The sequence below is a fragment of the Ixodes scapularis genome, unplaced genomic scaffold (genome assembly GCF_016920785.2).
Source record: "Ixodes scapularis isolate PalLabHiFi unplaced genomic scaffold, ASM1692078v2 PGA_scaffold1__304_contigs__length_218370807, whole genome shotgun sequence".
Taxonomy (NCBI): Eukaryota; Metazoa; Arthropoda; class Arachnida; order Ixodida; family Ixodidae; genus Ixodes; species Ixodes scapularis.
Genome location: NW_024609846.1, coordinates 129,411,456 through 129,430,403, shown reverse-complemented (window position 1 = coordinate 129,430,403; position 18,948 = coordinate 129,411,456). Strand labels below are relative to the sequence as shown.

At 45.7% G+C, this 18,948-nt stretch overlaps 1 protein-coding gene across 1 annotated transcript in view; it reads left to right on the top strand.

The window, feature by feature from the left end:
• The window catches only part of LOC8033466, a 70,262-nt gene that overhangs the window by 19,377 nt on the left and 31,937 nt on the right, over nucleotides 1-18,948 (top strand). The window contains 10 exon segments of the mRNA XM_029977240.4: nucleotides 3,285-3,490; nucleotides 5,282-5,462; nucleotides 9,458-9,634; nucleotides 10,913-11,023; nucleotides 12,144-12,200; nucleotides 12,311-12,363; nucleotides 12,441-12,507; nucleotides 12,621-12,706; nucleotides 16,030-16,129; nucleotides 16,131-16,184. Of these exon segments, the coding sequence (XP_029833100.3) occupies nucleotides 3,285-3,490; nucleotides 5,282-5,462; nucleotides 9,458-9,634; nucleotides 10,913-11,023; nucleotides 12,144-12,200; nucleotides 12,311-12,363; nucleotides 12,441-12,507; nucleotides 12,621-12,706; nucleotides 16,030-16,129; nucleotides 16,131-16,184 (1,092 nt within the window).

Below are 18,948 nucleotides of genomic sequence, written 5' to 3'. Positions count from 1 at the left end.
CTGCTCCTTCGTTCTCGTGCTTGTGACGGGGTGAAAAAGCGACTCGTAATGCCGTTGGATACGGTGAAAAGGAGAGGTTATCATCTGGTATTATAGTGGCGGCATTCTTTTGCGAGACATTTTTTTTTTTAGGTACTTCGACGTGCGTGGCACATGCGGGCAGATAAGGGTTTCTCCAAATTCGCAGAAAAGCATGTTCTGTTGTAGAGCGCGAGTGCATGTGCGTCATTCGGTGCTGCTCAACAGCTGGCGTGATCTATAGCTGGGTAATGTTTCGCACATATGGTTAGTGTAGGTGTTTAGTTCGCCGCACGACAGAATGCGGAGTCTCTTCGCTTGCCTGCCGAATTTCACAGCGATTGAGGGCACCCTCCTTATATTTAATTCGTTTGAGCAAATAAATGTAATGTTATAAAAAATCCTTATTTTCTTCTTTTTTTTTTTTTTTACAGTAATGTGGGGTACTTCGGCATCTGCGCTACATGACTTGTGACAGTGGATTTATGCAGGAGAGGGCATTGTGGCAAAATATTGGCAAATTTCTGCGCAGGAAGTTGTATTAAATACATTTAAATTGTGCCGTGTGCATGTTTAGACAGCGGAAAGTTAGCCCTAATGAGCATCTGGTTCCTTCGCTGTGGGCAAGAAATTTGGCTAGTGTAATGCCAGGACTAGCCTGAAGCCTTTGTCATGCGACACGCAGTAGGGATGCACGACTGCATGCCGGTACGGTGCTCGTCCAGATAGAAGCGGGGACAAAAAGCTGGCATAATATTGCCTGCATTATGCATTAATGCCTAATGCATTAGAAGCGAAGGGCAGGAAAGTTTGATAGCCGGGCATGTCGAGTTGGCGAAAGCGAGAGCAGGAAAACTGGGACACACATTGACGGGCACGGGTTAGTTTCCTCAAGCAGAACTGCTACTGCAAATTAAATAGCGCAATGCAACAACGAAAAGTAAAAAAGGGTGATGGGACATAGCGTTCTGTCCCGTCTCCCTCTTCTACTTTTTCTTGTCGTGTTGCATTGTGTAATTCACAATATGTTCTACCAACTAGCCCACCAGATGATCTTGATGTAGAACTGCTACATTCAAGGAATTCTACTTCCAGGCTGCAAGAGCGCTTGCATGAGGATGCGCTAGTTTATGCGCCTAGTCCTGTGCCTAGGGCATTATCGAGTGGGTCCTCCATGAGGAGGCAGAGACAGTCGAGAGGGGCAACTGCTACAAAGAGAAAGTGCAACCCCTTCTCTTGGATGGCTCCACCAGATTGGGATTGTGTTGCCGGCATTCGATAGGCTGACCTCCTCGCCACCTTCATGCAGGGGCTTCCACTACCTTTTTTGAGGCGTGGGCGAGGATTTGACCGAAGGGTCTGTGAGGTGATGAGAGCAGAGTAAACAAGTTCAGTCTTATCTTGGGAGCAGTAGAGATATACGCATAAAGAAAGGGGCATTGATAACGGCCCTGCTGGAGGGAGATGTTTGTCTGCGTGACCTTTTCCTCATGCTCCTATTTCGTGTTATTTTTGTAATCTGGTCTTGCCCAGAGATAAGCGGGGAAGAGAGAGGTGCCCTTATTTGAGGGGCTGCCTTGCTGATGGTGCTGACTCCCGGAAGGGTTGCATGCACACTTTTATCTTGGGTGACTGGGGGTGTATGTCCCTGTGGGGCCTCTAAACCGGCCAAATTGTTTGTTTGCCATCTTCTGTTTCTTCGTTGGGCGAATTGCTCGCCCAGCTTTTTTGCTGGGTTTCCTTGGACCGGGCAGACTTGTTTTCCTGCAGAGTGCTTGTGGCTTTTCCACCGCCTTGTAAATGGTTATCTCCTCTCCTGCTGGGAAGTTTGCAGAGTTTTCTGTTTTTTGTTTTGCTTTCTCCGTTTGGCGCTTGATTACCGTTTCTTTGTTGCTGTCCGGAGGCGCCACGTTTTGTATGTTTTTTGGGGGGGGAAGGGGGAATAGCTGCATGCTTTCTGATTCGCAATTATTGCATAGCTAAATATAAGTTTTCAGAAAAATGTGCCTCGTTTTAATTTCGTTGTACAATCAGAATGACGAGAGATGCAAGACCTGATATGTTGTGCTGTGCCAGTGCCGTAATGTGGGCTGAGCAAGTGCTAGACATAATCGTAAATGTGTCAAGAAGCAGAAGCATGGAATTGGCCTGTTCCATCTTAATTCATGGGATGAGAGAAAAAAAAATAATAATTAGGGTACAGAGCCAGATGGTGTGCACTGACTGCTTTTGAGGGAGTTTAGCTGAGCTACCAATGTTTGTGGAAACTTAATTCAAACTACTATAGTATGTTTCACCTTATGGGCAAGTGGAGCCAAAGCTACAAGCCTGAGCATGTTGCCCCGAGTGATGCTTGCTAGAGCACCTGTTTCCAGCATGGATGCTGAATGCCCGGAGATCGCTCTTGTAGCTTCTGCTACATACTCCCACTTGAAGTGAAATGGTCTATAGTTATGTTGAAAATGTTCAGGAGGACTGCTGAAGCATAGTTGGCATTCTCTTAAAGACCGACGACCAGTTTGCGCTTTCCACTTTTCCCCCGCTTCCTCCTCTCCCCCCTTCTACCCTGTCCATCGCTGCCTGTTTCCTCCTCCCCCAGGGTGAGGAGGATCTTTTGCCTTGCAGAATCTCGCATGGGGTCGTCGGCCTTTAAGCCTAAAACATGCACCATAGCATAGCATTCGTTTAGCATGCGTGGGTTTTTGAAAAGGGTCTATTGGCAGTACTGAGTTGCACTCTTTACTGTTTAGCTTCTCTAGAAATAGAAACTATCAGTGCACATTGAAGTACTGTACATGCTAAGTGAATAACTTGTAATCACAAAGGTTGTTTTCACCCATTGCGACGGAAAGCAGTGCATTTGTTTAGGAAAGATGTGGTACAAGCCATGGAAATTGCAGAACAACAAAGTAATGCAAACTGTTGTTTTCACCTGGGTATCCTTACCGTTCTTGGAAAGAGCTCATTCCTGAGAACAGTACTTGTGAGAGAAATAACGCAGCAGGTTTCATCTGTGTTTTGTCTTTTACTTCAACTCATTGTTTTCCCCCTCTCGAAGCAGATTGGTCCTTTTGTTGCAAACAGTTAGTGAACAGTTTTAAAAAGCTGCTTAGAAAGCTGCACATTCACACTCTCACACGGAAGGGACGCCTGCAGTTAGACACGTCTCGTTTTGTTCTCACAAACCTGACGCGGGATTACATCGCTTGCGGCTGTGCCGTCTTTTCCCACTCCTTACCATTACTTTCTCGTCTCGGCGTGCACAGTTGCAGGCCGAGCGACATCACCAGCAGCACCAACAGCAGCAGCAGCAACAACAGCAGCAACAACAGCACCAGCACCAGCAGCAACAGGAGTTCCTGCTGGAGCGCTACCGTGAACCTGAGCCCCAGCACGTGCGGCGGAGACCCTCCCTGCTGCCCACACCCTCGGAATATGCCGCCGCGAGCGCCGAGAGGGCCGAGAGGGAACGGTGAGCACCCCACAAGTTGGGACTTCGTGACGACAGCGACACATGCGTTTGCTCGTGCTTTTTTGCCGGGACTACACCAACTGCCACTATCGCGACGTCATTTGTTACCACTTCGGGTATCACTAAACCCACTGGTCTCAAGGACAAATTCCAGGCACCATACTGTGGAATTCCCCATCTTGTTGGTACGTCAAGGGTTGTCTGCCGGACTCGCTGCTTGCTCGTACTTGTGGGATGGGTGTTGAAATATGCATCTGGATTTAGCACTTGACTATCTGCAGGTTTATTGTTAGGCTTTGGTGTTCCCTTTGTATATGTGCATTTCTTTATAAAATCGTGGCTCCGGTTACCTTCGTTTGTGTACCGACCCTTTAAAATTTGTGCCCTTTCTTCTTTGTGTGCCACAACCTTTTTTTGGTGTTCAAGACTTTAGAGTGCAGCACGTTGTTTGCACTTTTCCACGGCCTCGTGCTTGCACTGCCAGATTTTACTCTGTCTTTTGTCTGTGCATTGTTTGGTATTTTTAGTTCGTAAATACGAGGGCTTCCTCTGTACTTTTTCGAATCCTCGAGCTCGTTAACTCGACCCCCCCCCCTCTCTCTTTTAGCCAAGTGATATTTGTGCGTGTGCCCCTGTATTGCGAGGGTAAAGTTGAGAGTCTGCCACCTAAGTGACTGGGCTGCCTTTCTTTGTTGGTGGATTTGGAGCAGTTTTTTGTTGGTGCCCTCTTGGGCATGCAATTGCGCTCTCGCATCTACCGTGCCAAAGGCATGAGCACAAGCACTTTTGGATCGCTCCAAATCCACCGGGGGCGTATCATATTTTCCAGCCTATAAGTCGCACCATTTTATAAGTTGCCTCCCCTTATAGACAGCCATTTTCGCAGAGAAGTTGGTGTATAAGTCGCGTCGTTGTATAACATGCGCCAACGTAACTTTTATATTTTGTACCTATTTCCTAGCATGTATTTTGTTGGCATTCTTTGGGGTTCGTGGCAAACACGAACGGTAAGCGGACGAGTTCTTCCTCTTTGCAAATCTTCTGTTTGGTGCAGTGGTAGAGCGTCGGACTCATAATTGTGCAGCCGTGGTTTCACTTCCTGTCCCATCGCATTTGTAATTTGTTTCCTTCTCTATTAGTGACTATTTTTTAAAAATTATTTTGAGTGCGAGCTCGTCTGCTTCTGGGGCACCTCGTGCGTTTGAGTACTCCCCAAATGCGCCCAGGTGCGTTTGTTTTTTCTTGAGCTCAACCAATGACAGTGCAAGCTTGCCTTCCTCGTCATTGCACATTCTCTGTGTCCTTCACGTTACCCTTTTATTGGCATGCCCTTTGCACTCCAATGCGCAAAAGGCGCATTTTAGAACACTTGCACGCCGTACAGCATGAGCTCGTTACAACAAACCTGGTTTTAACAGATACTTGGATATTACATGCTGCTTTCTGAAGTATGGTTAGTTTTTCTACCTTTGGCTCAACTTTGTTTCTGCATACAGCATACACCTTTTACAACAGACTGAAATCTTGGTCACTATCAAGGTCTGCTATAACCAATTTCGACCGCATGGGTTTTTTTTGTACAGATTGTCTTCTGAAGTATGTCTTGGGCATATTGTAACGACGCCCATAATGTTTCGTCACACTTTCCTCGAGGACCCCAGGCTTCGAACGCCTTCCGCGTCAAATAACTGCGACTCGTACGCCGGAAAATAGAATATTCCGCGTTAGTGTGCGTCCAATGATTGTTGTGCTGCGGCAAGGCTTGGGGTGACGCCTCCCTCCCTCCCCCAGGTACCTGGAGGCGTACCGGTTCCCGTACGAGCGGGAGATGGGGCTGGTTGGGCTGCAGGGGCAGGGGGCCTCCCTGGAGCCCATGGAAGTGCACATGAACAAGCGGCCCCGGCTGGGCATGGACCCCAAGGCGCCCCTTCTCATTGACACCCACGACGGCGGCATGGTCGAGGTCAAAAAGGTGACCACTCTCACATTTCTCTCTCTCTTTGTATTAAAGGGGAGATCCGGTAGTTTTTCGAGCTGCCCGAGCTTATTTTCGGAATGTGGAAGCTCTACTCTTCCCGGCACGCTATTTGTCATCTCTAAATTCGAAATAGCTACTGAGAAGATGGCAGTGATTATTCAAAACCAATATTCAAACTTTTTCCCGGTTTCCAGTGGAGTGACGCCACGCATTGCATAACTTGTGAGTCGATTGGCCAGTCTAGAAAACGGTATTCAGCAGGGCGCATGTGGTGCCCATTTCATTGGTCGTTAAATAAATGCGTTTCAAAGCAAGGCAAAGCACACTTTATTTTCGTTTTGTTGACGTGAGCTCTTCCGGGATCCATTTCTCACCATCAAACGTTATGTAACCTCTTGGTAACAATCAGCACACTGCCCCCCTATTGCAACATCTGACGTCACATTTTTGTTATGGCCAGTAGAGCCTCTCTGGCCATATTTAAAGCTTCATTAACTTTCTAAAAACTTTTGTTGGTGATTTACAAGTCTGGTTATTAAACTCGCTTTAGCCTCGTGAACCGTAGTAAAAAAAAAAGTCTGGCTCCTCGCAGAGCCTTACTGACTGCCCCCTTTGTGTGGAGAATTAAGACATGTGTAGGTGTGTTTTAGATTTACATATATGTTATCTTACCAAGACTTGGACGTTTCAAACACCAAAGGCATCGCTTCTTTGTCTGACAACCGAATCTGGTAAGAACTACTTCGCGGGGTGTATGAACAATGCGCAAAACTTGCGTTTTCCTCAAGGTGACATGTATAGTTCAGATGTGTCTATTAATGTGTGGAACCAATTTTGAGGCAAATCAGCTACTGCCAAAATGTTGCCAGAGCTCTTCTCTTAGGCTGGATCACGCACTTGCAACAGGCCACTTTTGAAAATTCCTCCATGTAACACTTAGCGTGTTGAACGCTGGGAACTAGTTGTCCACAAAGCAGAGTGGCATGGTTTTGATCAGACAGCCGCTCTCTGTACTCCTGCAGTCAAGCACGTAAACTTCCAAGCCTTCATAACTTGTCTTCATGTGCATGCAAGCAGGCTTGCACGAGAGGGGCTCCGACAGGGACGTTGCAATCCATTGTTCTACATATGCCTACCTTTGCCCAAAATCTGGCACGTCAGGAACCACGAAAATATTGTCAAGTGTTTTTTTCGGTACCTCTCGGCAACGCCTACAGTATTGCACACTAGTCGCAGCAGCGTGTTCCGTCACGACACAATGGTCTTGATAAAATCTGAGGCTAAAACCAAAACTAAGTGGCCAAGTGGTACCCAGAATTCTTTTCGTGTCACCAGGGGCGCTTCGATTCGGGAGAGGGTCTATTGGTTTTAACGTAGCGTGCTATGGTGCCTTGTGTGCTCTTACGAGAGAACACCAGAGAGCCTAGATTGAAGAGACGGTCCATCTCAAACAGTGGGAAGCGTTCATAATTTGATGACAAACGCCTCCCGCCTAGATTAGTCACGAGTGCGCACGCTCCAAGTCGTTGCGTGGCGGAGAGGAAAGCGGGTGGAGAAGCTCGCAAACGAACAACACGTTCGTCGCTCGTATCGTAAATGTGGCCCCACAAGCCACGCGACCCCGATCAAGCAGTTGGCAACTCTGTATTATAGGCTCTCTAGAGAACACACGGGGCACCATCAATGAGGTGGCCCTGGAATCATATTTTGCTCAAGTGAAAGTTTTGCAGTTATTTGGAGATGTGCATGCTATCCAGTCTTGGGTAAGTTACTTTTAAAAAGTGATTCGTTACAGTTACAGTTACTTTCAGAAAAAGTAGCGAAGTTACTGTTACAGTTACTGCAACAAAAGAGTAACTCGTTACAGTTACAGTTGCTTTTAAAAAGTAACGACGTTACTTTTCAGTTACTTTTCTATAACACAAAAAAAAAAATATTAGAAAAAACTAAAAAACGCCTCTCACAACATTTTATTGCATAATATTAAAAAGTATGCTTTTTGCTTCATATTGTAACTTAGCAGCAGTTGCTTCTCGAGGTTAGTGTTTGAAAGTTTCCACGCCAGAGAAGTGGCGCAAATCAAAATACGAAACATGCGCAGAATGCACTACATTACATCTTGATAACTATTATTGCATAAGGGTTTTCACATAATTTATTGTAGTCAGCGTCGAAACAGGAAAATGTGATTTTTATCAACATTTCACTCGTTCTTTACTTCTTTCATATTTTTTTCCTAATGTTCCCATAAATGGATTACATCATCTTTTATGTCAAGTTGTTCATGAAGACTTACACTACACCTTGGTGGCAATTATTATTTATCATTGTTCACACAATTTTCTATGTTCAATGTCAAAACTTTAACTTTGATTTTCTCATCTTCATGTTTTTTGTCAACGTGCTTAGCCTTACGGGGGTTTTCATGAGGTTTTTATCGTAGCATTTTGAAACTTTTTATACCGTTTTATTCAGAAAGGACTGGACTATGGAGTAAAGCTATTTTTTTGCAGTTTATAATGACAACGAAAATTTTATGATAAATAATGCGACCTCATTAGTGTCATAATTAGCATAATTAGTACATTTTTGTATTATAATGTAATTTTGTGAAAATATAAATAGCTTTATAATGCATGGCAGACCTTTAGCTATGCATCTACATCAATAAAAAAAAATATTTTTGTTCGAAATGGCCTTAACGACTTGTAAGAAATTAACCAAATTAGGCAACACTATTTTTTATAACTTGAAAACTAATTGAGATATTTTGAAACTGATTTCATATTTGAAGTGAGGAAGAAGGAACACATATGCACAGTGATTTTCACTAGTATAGCTGCAAAAATAAAATAGTCCATTTTAGAACCAGTGTCTCGCCTTAAAAAGCGTTTGCACAGAAAAAAGAAAAAACACAACATAGATAGTGCTTCAAGACACTAAGATGTGAGTGTTCAGTCACAAAGTACAAGCGCGTGCTTAAAGATAACTAGATATTTTTTTCATAAATATTCGGGTCGTGACTCGCGAGAAAGAACGTATTCACAACTTCGTGCAAGGCCGACTTGATACTCGAAATGTCGGAATGGACGATTTGGAAAGTGCAAGGAATGGCTAAATTGCACTCATGCAGTGATATATTATTCGTAAAACACTGGAAAGTAACGACAAAAGTAACGTCGTTACTTTCATCGTTACTTCAGAAAAAAGTAATAGAACTACCGTTACAAGTTACATCTTTAAAAAGTAACTCGTTACAGTTACAAGTTACCGAAAAAGTAACGAAGTTACAGTAACGCGTTACTAGTAACGCGTTACTACCCAAGACTGATGCTATCTATGGGAGGTGGTCGTTCATGACATTGTCAAAAGTTTTTCAAGCCCACGGTAAAAGAACGATGCGAGACTGCCTGTTTCACGTGGTTGCAACCAAGCACCAGCAACAAGGGGGGCGTCATCAAAGGGACAGACTGCTGGTGAGAGGTGCGACATAGCGGCAGCATTACATCTAAAGTTGCGTTCCGCCACGCAGCCTGCGGCAAGACCTAGCATATTTTCTCGCGAGACATTTTGACGTCGAGGGCGCCGCCGCGGTCCTCGGAGTCGAGGCATTGCGTTTGGGTCGGAAGTCGTACCTCATTAAGGCGGCAAGGTGGGCGAGTCGGTCTGTGACTAACGCCAAGGAAACGGCGCTTAAGAACGCGGAAGAAACGAAAGAAGTGCACGGCCATTGTCCCGCGCATTCCTTTTGCACAGAGTCGAGCGCTTGTCCCGTGAACTCCTTTCGCCGTCTTTGTGTTTTTGTGTGCCTTTTCATTAATGTTCGGTGTACCGTTCTGGTTAATGAGAGCTGGGAAAGATATCCTTCGACTTCGTTGCTTGTAGGGGTGGTGGGCTTTTTTCTGATAGAGTGCGTATCGAGTACCTTTTGTGCACCAACGCGACGTGGAAGAAGGGCCGTGCCCAATGCGTCTCTGCTCGTCCCCCAGGAGCCGGCGTACGTGCCCCAGGTGGAGGCCATCTCCCCGACACTGCCGAGTGAGGACGGCCGGCCCGACCTGTCCCCGCAGCGGACCTCCAAGGACGAGCTGCTCAACGCCATCAACAAGCTGGATCGGGAGATTGCCCAGGTCGAGTCCCAGACTACCAAGCTCAAGAAGAAGCAGGTGCGGGGAGGTTCTCTCATTCCTCTTCTTTTTGTGGAAGTGGCCCAACACCGGAACCTTGCACGGACCTTGCTTGCTCGTGTTAGTGTCGATTGCTCCGTAGCAAGACTGTGGTAAAGTGTGTCAGTAACGGAGTGCGGCTGTTGGCTTAACATCAACGAGTCGTGTGGTGGGGGGAGGTGCAGGAAGTGTGCATTAGTGGTGTCCGAACCGCTAAGCCAGTCTGTGACGGAATGACTAAGACAGCTTTTAAACCTTGCTTTGCCGTCCGCTTTTAGCTCTGCTTGGGTGCCTTCCTGTCGGGGAAGGGCGTGGCTCCGACAGCTTTGCACGAGCTTGGGTTTCGGATTCTTGTAGCTTTCTTCCTTCGTTATTATTCTCATCGCAAAGAAAGCGAGCGAATTGACCTTCTTTTATGTACATAACTCGTGTGTTGAAAGCGAGCAGTGCTAGGTTTATAGGGCATCGTCGGGGAATAAAAATGAGTTGCGAGCTGTGATGAGGAGAATTTGTCGGCTATTAGTCGAAGGGTACAGCCCTGCGTAAAATGGGAGCATGTCTTGAGGGGAGTGAATTTGAGACTAAAATATTAGTCGCGAGCTGTGATGAAAAGAACTTGTCGGCTTTTAGTCGAAGGGTACAGCCCTGTGTGAAATGAGAGCATGTCTTGAGGGGAGTGAATTTGAGCTGTGATGAGGAGAACTTGTCGGCCATTAGTCGAAGGGTACAGCCCTGCGTAAAATGGGAGCATGTCTTGAGGAGAGTGAATTTGAGACGAAAATATTTTTTTTGCGTCTAACCTCCCGTAACAGTGCGACATATTTGCCGAAAATATTCGGTGAGGGTCGGCTTGTTCTCTTTGTGGATGTGCACAATAACCTGGTAAAGTTTTGTCCCCATGAAAAGATTTTAATCAATCACATTTTCTGATTTTTGAAAAAACTGTTTCGTCGCCTTGGGCATGTGCGACGAAGTATTGCCATTTTCAACTTTCGGGTCAAGTGTGCTGTATGGAGAGGCATGCTAATACTATACCAGAAACCACAGCCGCAATTGAACATGCCCTTCTTCTAGAGAGTTGTGCCTTAGAAAAGAATAGTGCACTGTAGTTTTTGTTTGTGCAGAAATTTTTCTGTACTGGGGAGAGGTTTACGGTTTCAACGAACCATCCGGCGGGGGATTTCTGGCGCGAATGCTCGGCACGTTTCTCTGCGTGATTGGTGGGGAAGTGCGGGCCCCTGTGTGCTGACTGTTTCTCTTCCTACCTGCCTTCTGCAGCATGAGCTAGAGGCGAGCAGTCCGGCCGACAGCAAGAAGGACTCTCAGGACACAGCGCCTTCCGAACCCAAACAACTGAGTATTGCTCAGATTATCTACTCCGAAAATAGGGTTAGTGGCTCCTTTTGTACCCTCCTGTCAGTGTTCTGTACCCCCGTCCCTTTTCTCTGGCAAGAAAGTACGTTGCCTTTTTTTCGAAGGACTTTTTCTGCGGCGTAAAGTATCCGACTATTCTCGCGAGCTCGTTAACCAGCCAAGGAGATGTCTGCAATTGTGGGCCACCTTAAGCTTTTTCTGGCTTTCTTTAAACCTCAGTGTACCTCCTTAAGGTTTCCCCGGCCACTGGAACATAGAGGTTTTGATTCTGATTAGTATGGTAGGCCTCTACTCTTGAACGCCGCCCAAATAACAGTTTTCACTGGTCTTTGCGACGCTGTTTTGACCACAGACCCGTTCACCGCACGCGCGATTCAAATTGCCATTGCAGACATTCTCTCGTCTTCCCGAGACGTTGAGCCTCCGAAGCGGATGTTGGAGACGCGGCGTCTAGGAAGGCGCCTGTCCTTTTATTGTAGTGGTGAGGCGAAGGGAATGGTATACAAGACACTAGAAGTGAAGGTCAACAATGGCAGCTTCTGTGTGCAGCTGAAAACGTCTCTAGCACCGACACTCCTCCTTTTTCCTTTTCTTTTGGAGGGGGGGGGGGGGGGGGATTTTCGAGTGGGGATTTGAATAGAGCTCAGGGTTTGGAGGCATACTCATTCTCCCGGGTTTCAGCCATAAACGGGTCATTATTGCGGACATCCATAAATTCTTGCTAATAGTTGACTGTGTACGAGCGATTTCCCGTTTTCTTTTTTGTTCAATTTGCTAAACTTGATGCTTGGAAGCAAATGTGAATAATGCGTGTTGTTCTTGGTAACTTTACTCAGAAATTAGAGCTTTTTCCGTAAAAGATCTGGCATAGTAGCAACGGTAGCAGCTCCTTCCGTCTAAATGGAAATTTTAGCTGCTCAAAAAAAAAAGGGGGGGGGGGGGGGTAGCCTTTCTTTTTTTCATGCGCACTAGTTGGAGCTGAAGACCAAGACAGTCTTTGACATACTGATCTAAGGGAGGTTTTCCTTGGTTTTTGGGGAGGGTTTGTGACGCCCGCCTCCGAGAGAGTGAGCGAGTGGTAAATTGGGTGTCCCGCTTCTTTCTTTTCTCAAAACAGCATCTCTCTCTCTTGCAGAGGAAAGCGCACCACGCCCACGCAACAATGGACAGCCTAGGCCCGAAAGTGGAATTGGTGAGTGGCGCGGGTGGGGCAACGCTGGGTGGAGGGAGGGGGGGTTCCCTCCGCTTCAGAGTGTCTCGATGACGGCAAAGTAACCGTTTGTTTTGTGTTCTCTCCCACAGCCAATGTACAATCAACCTTCAGACACTGCCATTTATCATGAAAACAAAAAAAAGTGAGTGTGCTCTCTCTTCTGATTGCTTCTATTCCATGAGGTGGTTTGCTGATTGCCTGTTTCTCTACTCGTTCCAGATTTCAAGAATTTAGGAAAAATTTGACATTATATTTTAAAAAGAGGGCTCAAGAAAGGGAAAGCAGGGTGAGAATTTTTTTTTTTATTTCCCCAAGTGCTCCTGAGTGTTTGTGGCCTCAAACTTAACGTTGGCTCGTCTTTGCTTCTTTCTTTTTTTTTTTTTTGTTTTTTGTTTTCAGGAAAAATACTTAACAGATACTTACAACCAGCTCATGCAGGCATGGCTGAAAAAAATGGATAAGCGAGAAAACAACGCCGCTCGAAAGTGAGTCCGTGGGAGACTTCATTTTTCTTGCTCTTTGTGAGTAGGTTCCGATGTGATCAGCATGTCGATAAGAATTGCCACATGCCAGTCAGTGCCAGAGAGTCTCGACTTAAGAGAGGGTGCACCTCAAACCATGGAGAGCATTTGCATGACGGACAGCTCCTGGGCACATTGGTTGCAAATCTGCATGTGTTGCGTTGCCGTGTGGTGATGGGGAAAGCGGTTGGAGAGGCGGAGACACATTGAGATGATTGAGTCTTTCGCCTCCTGCTTGCAACTTGTATTGCAAATGCCGCCCATAAACCATGTGACATTGATCAAGTAGTTAAAAAGTCTCAAGTCTAGGCACACTAGAAACTGCCTGTCTGTTTAAACTGTAGTGTTTCCACTGTACCGTAAAATACCGGTAAGTGCCCACTCAAAAATTGGAGGTAATCACAAAAATTGGGGGAAGGGCGCTTGTCCAGCCATGAATTTTACATATAGACCTTTTCACCCTCCGCCGCATGGGCGCTGCCATCTTGGAATCACGTGATGCGGCCGCCATTAGGTTGCTTCAACTTGATGCTCCGCTCTCCCGTCCGCGCATTGGCGGATGCGTTGAATTCGTGCTTTTCGTCGCGTTTCACCCCGTCTCTTGCCTTACTCCGTAAAGTGTCACCCGATACTTATACCTACCATGCAATTGCATTACATCATTATGCGGCCAAATTCTGTAGTTAATTTTGTAACACGTACGTTTTGAATATTTTTTTACCGTCGGCGTGCGGGATACGTGTGAAGAGGCTTTATAGGAACCGGAATCAGCGTTAGCACTTGCGCACATTGAATACATATATGACTTGAAGAAAGCCTCGAGGGTTCAAATACCATTAACTTATGAGAACTGAGGTTTGGTTACTAATAAGGGCGGAACATTTGGAATAGGAGGCCCAATGCAATTATAGATATGAGTGCGCATTGGTGGCAAGGAAGGACACAAAAACACTCAACGTAATTAGCCACATGTTTTTCTAGAAAGCATGGTGTTTTGTAGTTACAACAGATCGAAAACAGCTTCTTTTGATTACACTAGGGAACTTATGGACAAGACGCGGGAAAAAACGTTTATTTTGAATTATTTTTTATGCTAGAAATAATAGTACCTTAACATTAGGCAACTTGTTTGTTCGCAATATCACACCTATATCTGTTTTACGTTCTTAATCGCGTGTGTGATATAAGCATTCGCTTTATCGGTTTATTTATGAATTCCACGGAATTGTATATCGTGCTTGGTCCCATGTTTATATAGTCTTTCAGTTGCTTAAGTCATTTTTTAATATAATCCTGCAGTTTCAATTAATTTATTTCAACACAAATATTTTGACTCCCCGCGTAAGAAACTGTCACAGACAGCTTGATAGTGCCTATGATTCACAAATAGTGACGCCGAAAAGAATCCTTCTGCATGAAAATCCCCCGAGTGCAGCCGGTTGTTGACAGCAAATAGGGAGTTACTTTCAGTAGCTGGCGACGTCGAAATGTGCAAAGCGTATCGTTTCAAATCAGTGAACAGCTTTCTACACAGGTCCATTTGGTGGCGCCTGGCGTTCGACTTCAGCCAAACTTATCGAAGATCATTTCCTTTGCGCTCTTCAATTTCATTCGCCAAATTTTACGGAAGATGAATATCGGACTGTATTTGAAGTCTGGCATTCACTTATCTCACCATTCTCATGCCTTGAGAACGTCGTCAGAAAATGTCCATATAACAAAAAGTTTATTTCATAAGGCCAATATTTTGAAATTCTGTTAATGAGTACTTATTAGTTAAAGAAATTTTCTAGTCACCCTAGGCTGGTCTATCAAAATATTTCTCAAGCGCTTAATTTTTTTAAATAAAACAGGCCGAGACAATATCACTTTTTTTATATGATCTGCGTGATTATATGAAAGTTGTCTATTCATTATAAAAGACGTTTCCAGTCTCGAAGTTAGAAAAAGTTGGTGTACGAATACCAAACATCGAACAGTAAACTTATCAGTTCATCTGTTCTTGGTGACACAGCAGATTGTTAATGATGTTGTCGACCTGATTTTTCACTAAGCACTCATGCAATATAGTCTGTTGATATAAGATGATCAGTTCAATATCTGACTTGAGCGCGAGCTATCTACCTTTTGTACCGCTCGGTGCTCGCACAGCCAAAGCACGGCGGCAGGCAACGAACGCACGCTGCAGGCGGTGCTTGTCCTGCTCTTTTTTTTCTTTTTTTTTCTGGAAATTAGTGTCCGCGGGTACGGCCGTGGACAATAGAAACCCTCCCTGTGCATCAGCGCAGTTGTTTCACCGCCGAACCTGGCTGAAATTAACAATGGGCGGAATCAGACGCACATCGTGTTCGTAAAAAAAATATCGCAATTTAGGCTCGAAACCATTTTGTGGTTTGCCAAATGGCTCAATACTATTGTTTCATTCGCTGTGTGCTACAGGAAAGAAATTTATATCGCAAAATTAATCGAAAGTGGCATGAAACAGCATTACAATCGCGTGCACGTTGAAACCGAAACCGACCAAATTGAAGCAACCTAATGGCGGCGAGTGCGCCAGCGCCCTCTACCCGCCGGTCAGGCAACTATTGAAATGAAAAGGTCTATAAATGTACTGTGCATATTTTCTCAGATCTTACAAATTTGGGAATGGGCGCTTTGTGTGGAATGGGCGGATGCACGGTATTCTACAATGGTCATTCACATGTTTAGAATGATAGAGGAGAGGGAAAGGGGGGGGATCTTTCAGCGTATTTATGTAGTTGAAACATTTGAGGGCAGTGTTCTTATGATGGAGCCGAGAAAGTTACTTCTTTATTATTATTATTCTATGGCTAACAAAGAATGCATTTTTTTTTTTTTTTTTAATTGTCAAATTTACATGTTTTACGAGGGAGCACCGTGCAAGTTTGTGTTCCGAACAACTTCTCGACCGTATTTCGAAGATACTACCTTTCGGGGGTTTGTAAGCAGTTGCTGCACGAGAAACCTTGCTTGGCGCCCTCAGGATGGATTGTAGTCGTCGACAGGACGAAAGTGGCAGGGCCTCTTCTTTAGTGCCCGGACTCAAGCAGGCACTCGCTGCCTTTCACCATGCCTTGGCTGCGTGTGCACTCCGAAGCTCAAAAGGCGTATTTCGAAGCTTCGTTGAAGGTTTAAAGCTGGAGGCCGGACAATAAGGTACCTCCGTGCCGCTCTCGTGCCGTCGGTGATCGTAGTCGTCCCTCGTCTCCCCACACCAAAAGTGTCATGGCAGCAACTCGATGCCGCGCGGCTGCCGTGCCTCGCAGGGCCAAGGACCAGAAGCAGCGGGAGTTCTTCGAGAAGCAGTTTCCAGAGCTGAAAAAGCAGCGGGAGGATCGGGAGCGGTTCTCCCGGGCGGGCCAGCGGGGTGCGCAGCGAGGCGGAGCTGGAGGAGATCATGGACGGCCTGCAGGAGCAGGAGGTGGGTCCACAAGTGAGCCCCGCCTTGCCTCTCGCTCTGACCCCACTCCCTCCGTCGTTTTCGGGCTCCCTCGGGGGAGAGGGTTTGGCCACGCCTGGGTCCGCTCCTGCACGGCGCGCTCTCGCACGAGCCACGAGGGAGCGAGACGGACAGTTCCTTTGCGGGCCGGCTCAACACCTCCTAGAAATAAGGCCGTAGCGCTCTTCTCGTGACGTCGCAAGGGAAGGCCATCGGGGGCGCGCATCGAAGTGAAGGCAACGCGCGTGGATCGACCATCGTAACGCGCTTTTAGTCGCATACGTGTGTCTTATTAGCTAAAATGAGAGCTTGTCATAACAATGGGTCTAAGAAACACTTTATTACACAGGCAAAACATTGCACCGCTAAATAATCGGTACAAAATGGCACGAGGTATGCATATAAGTCAATAGAAAAATGTGATTGTTTTAAGTTGAAAACATTGGGTGTTGCAATTATTGCTCTAGGAACGCATATTTTATAAAACAATACTTCGACAAAATGGCGAGACACGCAGTGATTGGACACAGCAATACAGATCAGTTAAAATCAGGTAGACGTAGCCAACGCGGACACGGCTCAGCAAGTGTCACGATCATGTAAGCAATGTTATCGCGTGCAGTCACTGAATTAAAATTAATGTAATTTCGATCGAATGACAATATGGGGTCGACAAATCAGCTTGCGACGCTCGTATAATCACTCAAAACAGCAAGCTGATTAAATCCCGTATCATTTAATCAAAATATTTTAACTTTTGTGTGTGGCAGGGGTACTAAGTTTACTATTTACAGTCAACTAATTTACTTCTCCCTATGGGCTCGAGCTGCTTAAGAACAAAATATAACCTATTTTGTATACAATAATACTATTACCTTAAGTCAGTTAAGATTCTAGTATAAACACGGTAAAGGCAATAAAATAACATTAGTATAATTAAACACATAAGCACAAACAATGCATTTTCAGTAATCACACAGACTTGTTATTTACCTTCCAGTAAAAACTAGAATATTACCACGCATATTTACAAATGTCGGCGCAATAGCAAACGGATAACGACAAAGAACAAAATTCTCAACATCGTAAAACCCGAGACGTAGGACAAAAGGAGAAGAAAAAGGGGACAACAGAGACACAGGTCTGTGTTGTCCCCTTTTTTCTTCTCCTTTTGTCCTACGTCTCGGGTTTTACGATGTTGAAAGTTCACCAGCTCGCTTGTATCTTCTCTGTAATTTTTAAACAAAATTCTATTCTATCATAAGATAAGAAAGAAAAAATCTACTGCAGCACTTTACTTGCGTTTTACATGACCAAGAAAGCCTGTAAATAAGTTGTTTTTCACCTGTCGATTTTATCCATACGTCCCACATGATCCATCACGAAAACATTTGAACACAAACATCAAAGTCTCGAGAGAGAGAGAGAGAGAGAGAAAGAGGTCATTGACCCGTGTCATCGTTGACTAGTTGCCACACACGTCAGTCAAACCGTAGCAGGACTTGTTTCGCGAATCCACCTAAATGCCGTAGTATCAAACAAACAGAAAAAAAAATCTATCCGAGACTGCGGTGATGACAAAAAAAATTACGGGTAGGAGGATCAAAAGAACCACAGACATACGCGCGAGAGCAGCACCAGCAGTGTGGGACGAGAGGCTCAACATTGTCGACCCATCTCTCGCTCGTGTGCGCTCCCTCCCTGCAGCGATGACTGGATTTTTTTTTTCGGTTCCTTTCCCTTCTGAAATGTCTCGCGTACCTTTGCAGACAGTCAGCAGCTAACAGACAACTTAAATTTACCAGAATCGGAGCCCGTAGGAGGGAAGATGTCGCATCGGAAATTGGGAGCCGGTTCATTCAAAAAGTGGGGAGCTGTGGGACTGCGCATAGTCCCGTGGTTATGGGGATAATCATAAATATAAATTTAATACTTTCAACCTTCTTAACGCGCTGTATATTATGTTTATATTATGTATATAATCAATTTTACAAGACTGCGCTTTTAAAACATATATTAATGTCGGATAAACTTGCACGAACACCACCGTGCCGCTCAAAAAGAAAAATTTTTTTCACGTCGCTAGCAGAAAATTTTTTCACATAGTTGCACCATGGCCTTTTTTTCCCCGCCATTGTGACGTAACCACTCGGAGCGCTACAGCCCCATTTCTAGGAGGTGTTGGCCGGTTCCCTCGTTGCACTCGCACAGCGAGCGGTGCGTGGAATGCGTCTTCGACCGGTGCGTTTAGCATCCCGTTCCACCCTTGCATCGCAAAATTGACGTCACAAAAGTCGGAGCGTCCTACCGTGTAAGCGTCGCAATTCCAGTGGTCGGGTGTAGAAGTTCTCAGATTCTCGTTCGCTCGATCATGCTAACAAAGAACGGGAAGCGCAGAACGTGGTCCCGCACAGGTGCGCGGGGCACTAGCGCGGGCCACGTTTGTTGCGGGGTTTGTGGTACTTTTTTCGTCGTGCACCGCAGACGTTGGCCACGGTGAAACTGAGCAAATGAGTGTGCCGCGCAGGCGCGTTCTGCGTTAAAATGCGCGAGGGAATGCGAGCGTACCTGTCGTCGGGGCGTCGAATCTCCATGCCGTCGAAACTTTCGTGAACCGTCGTGCCAGATATCCTGCCACTGTGTGACGCTTGACGTGACGTTTCTGGGACGTCGCTGGGCGGCAATCAGGGGACTGTTTTTTAGGACGTGGTAAACGCGCTGGTCGGAGACACTTTCCTGGCAGTGT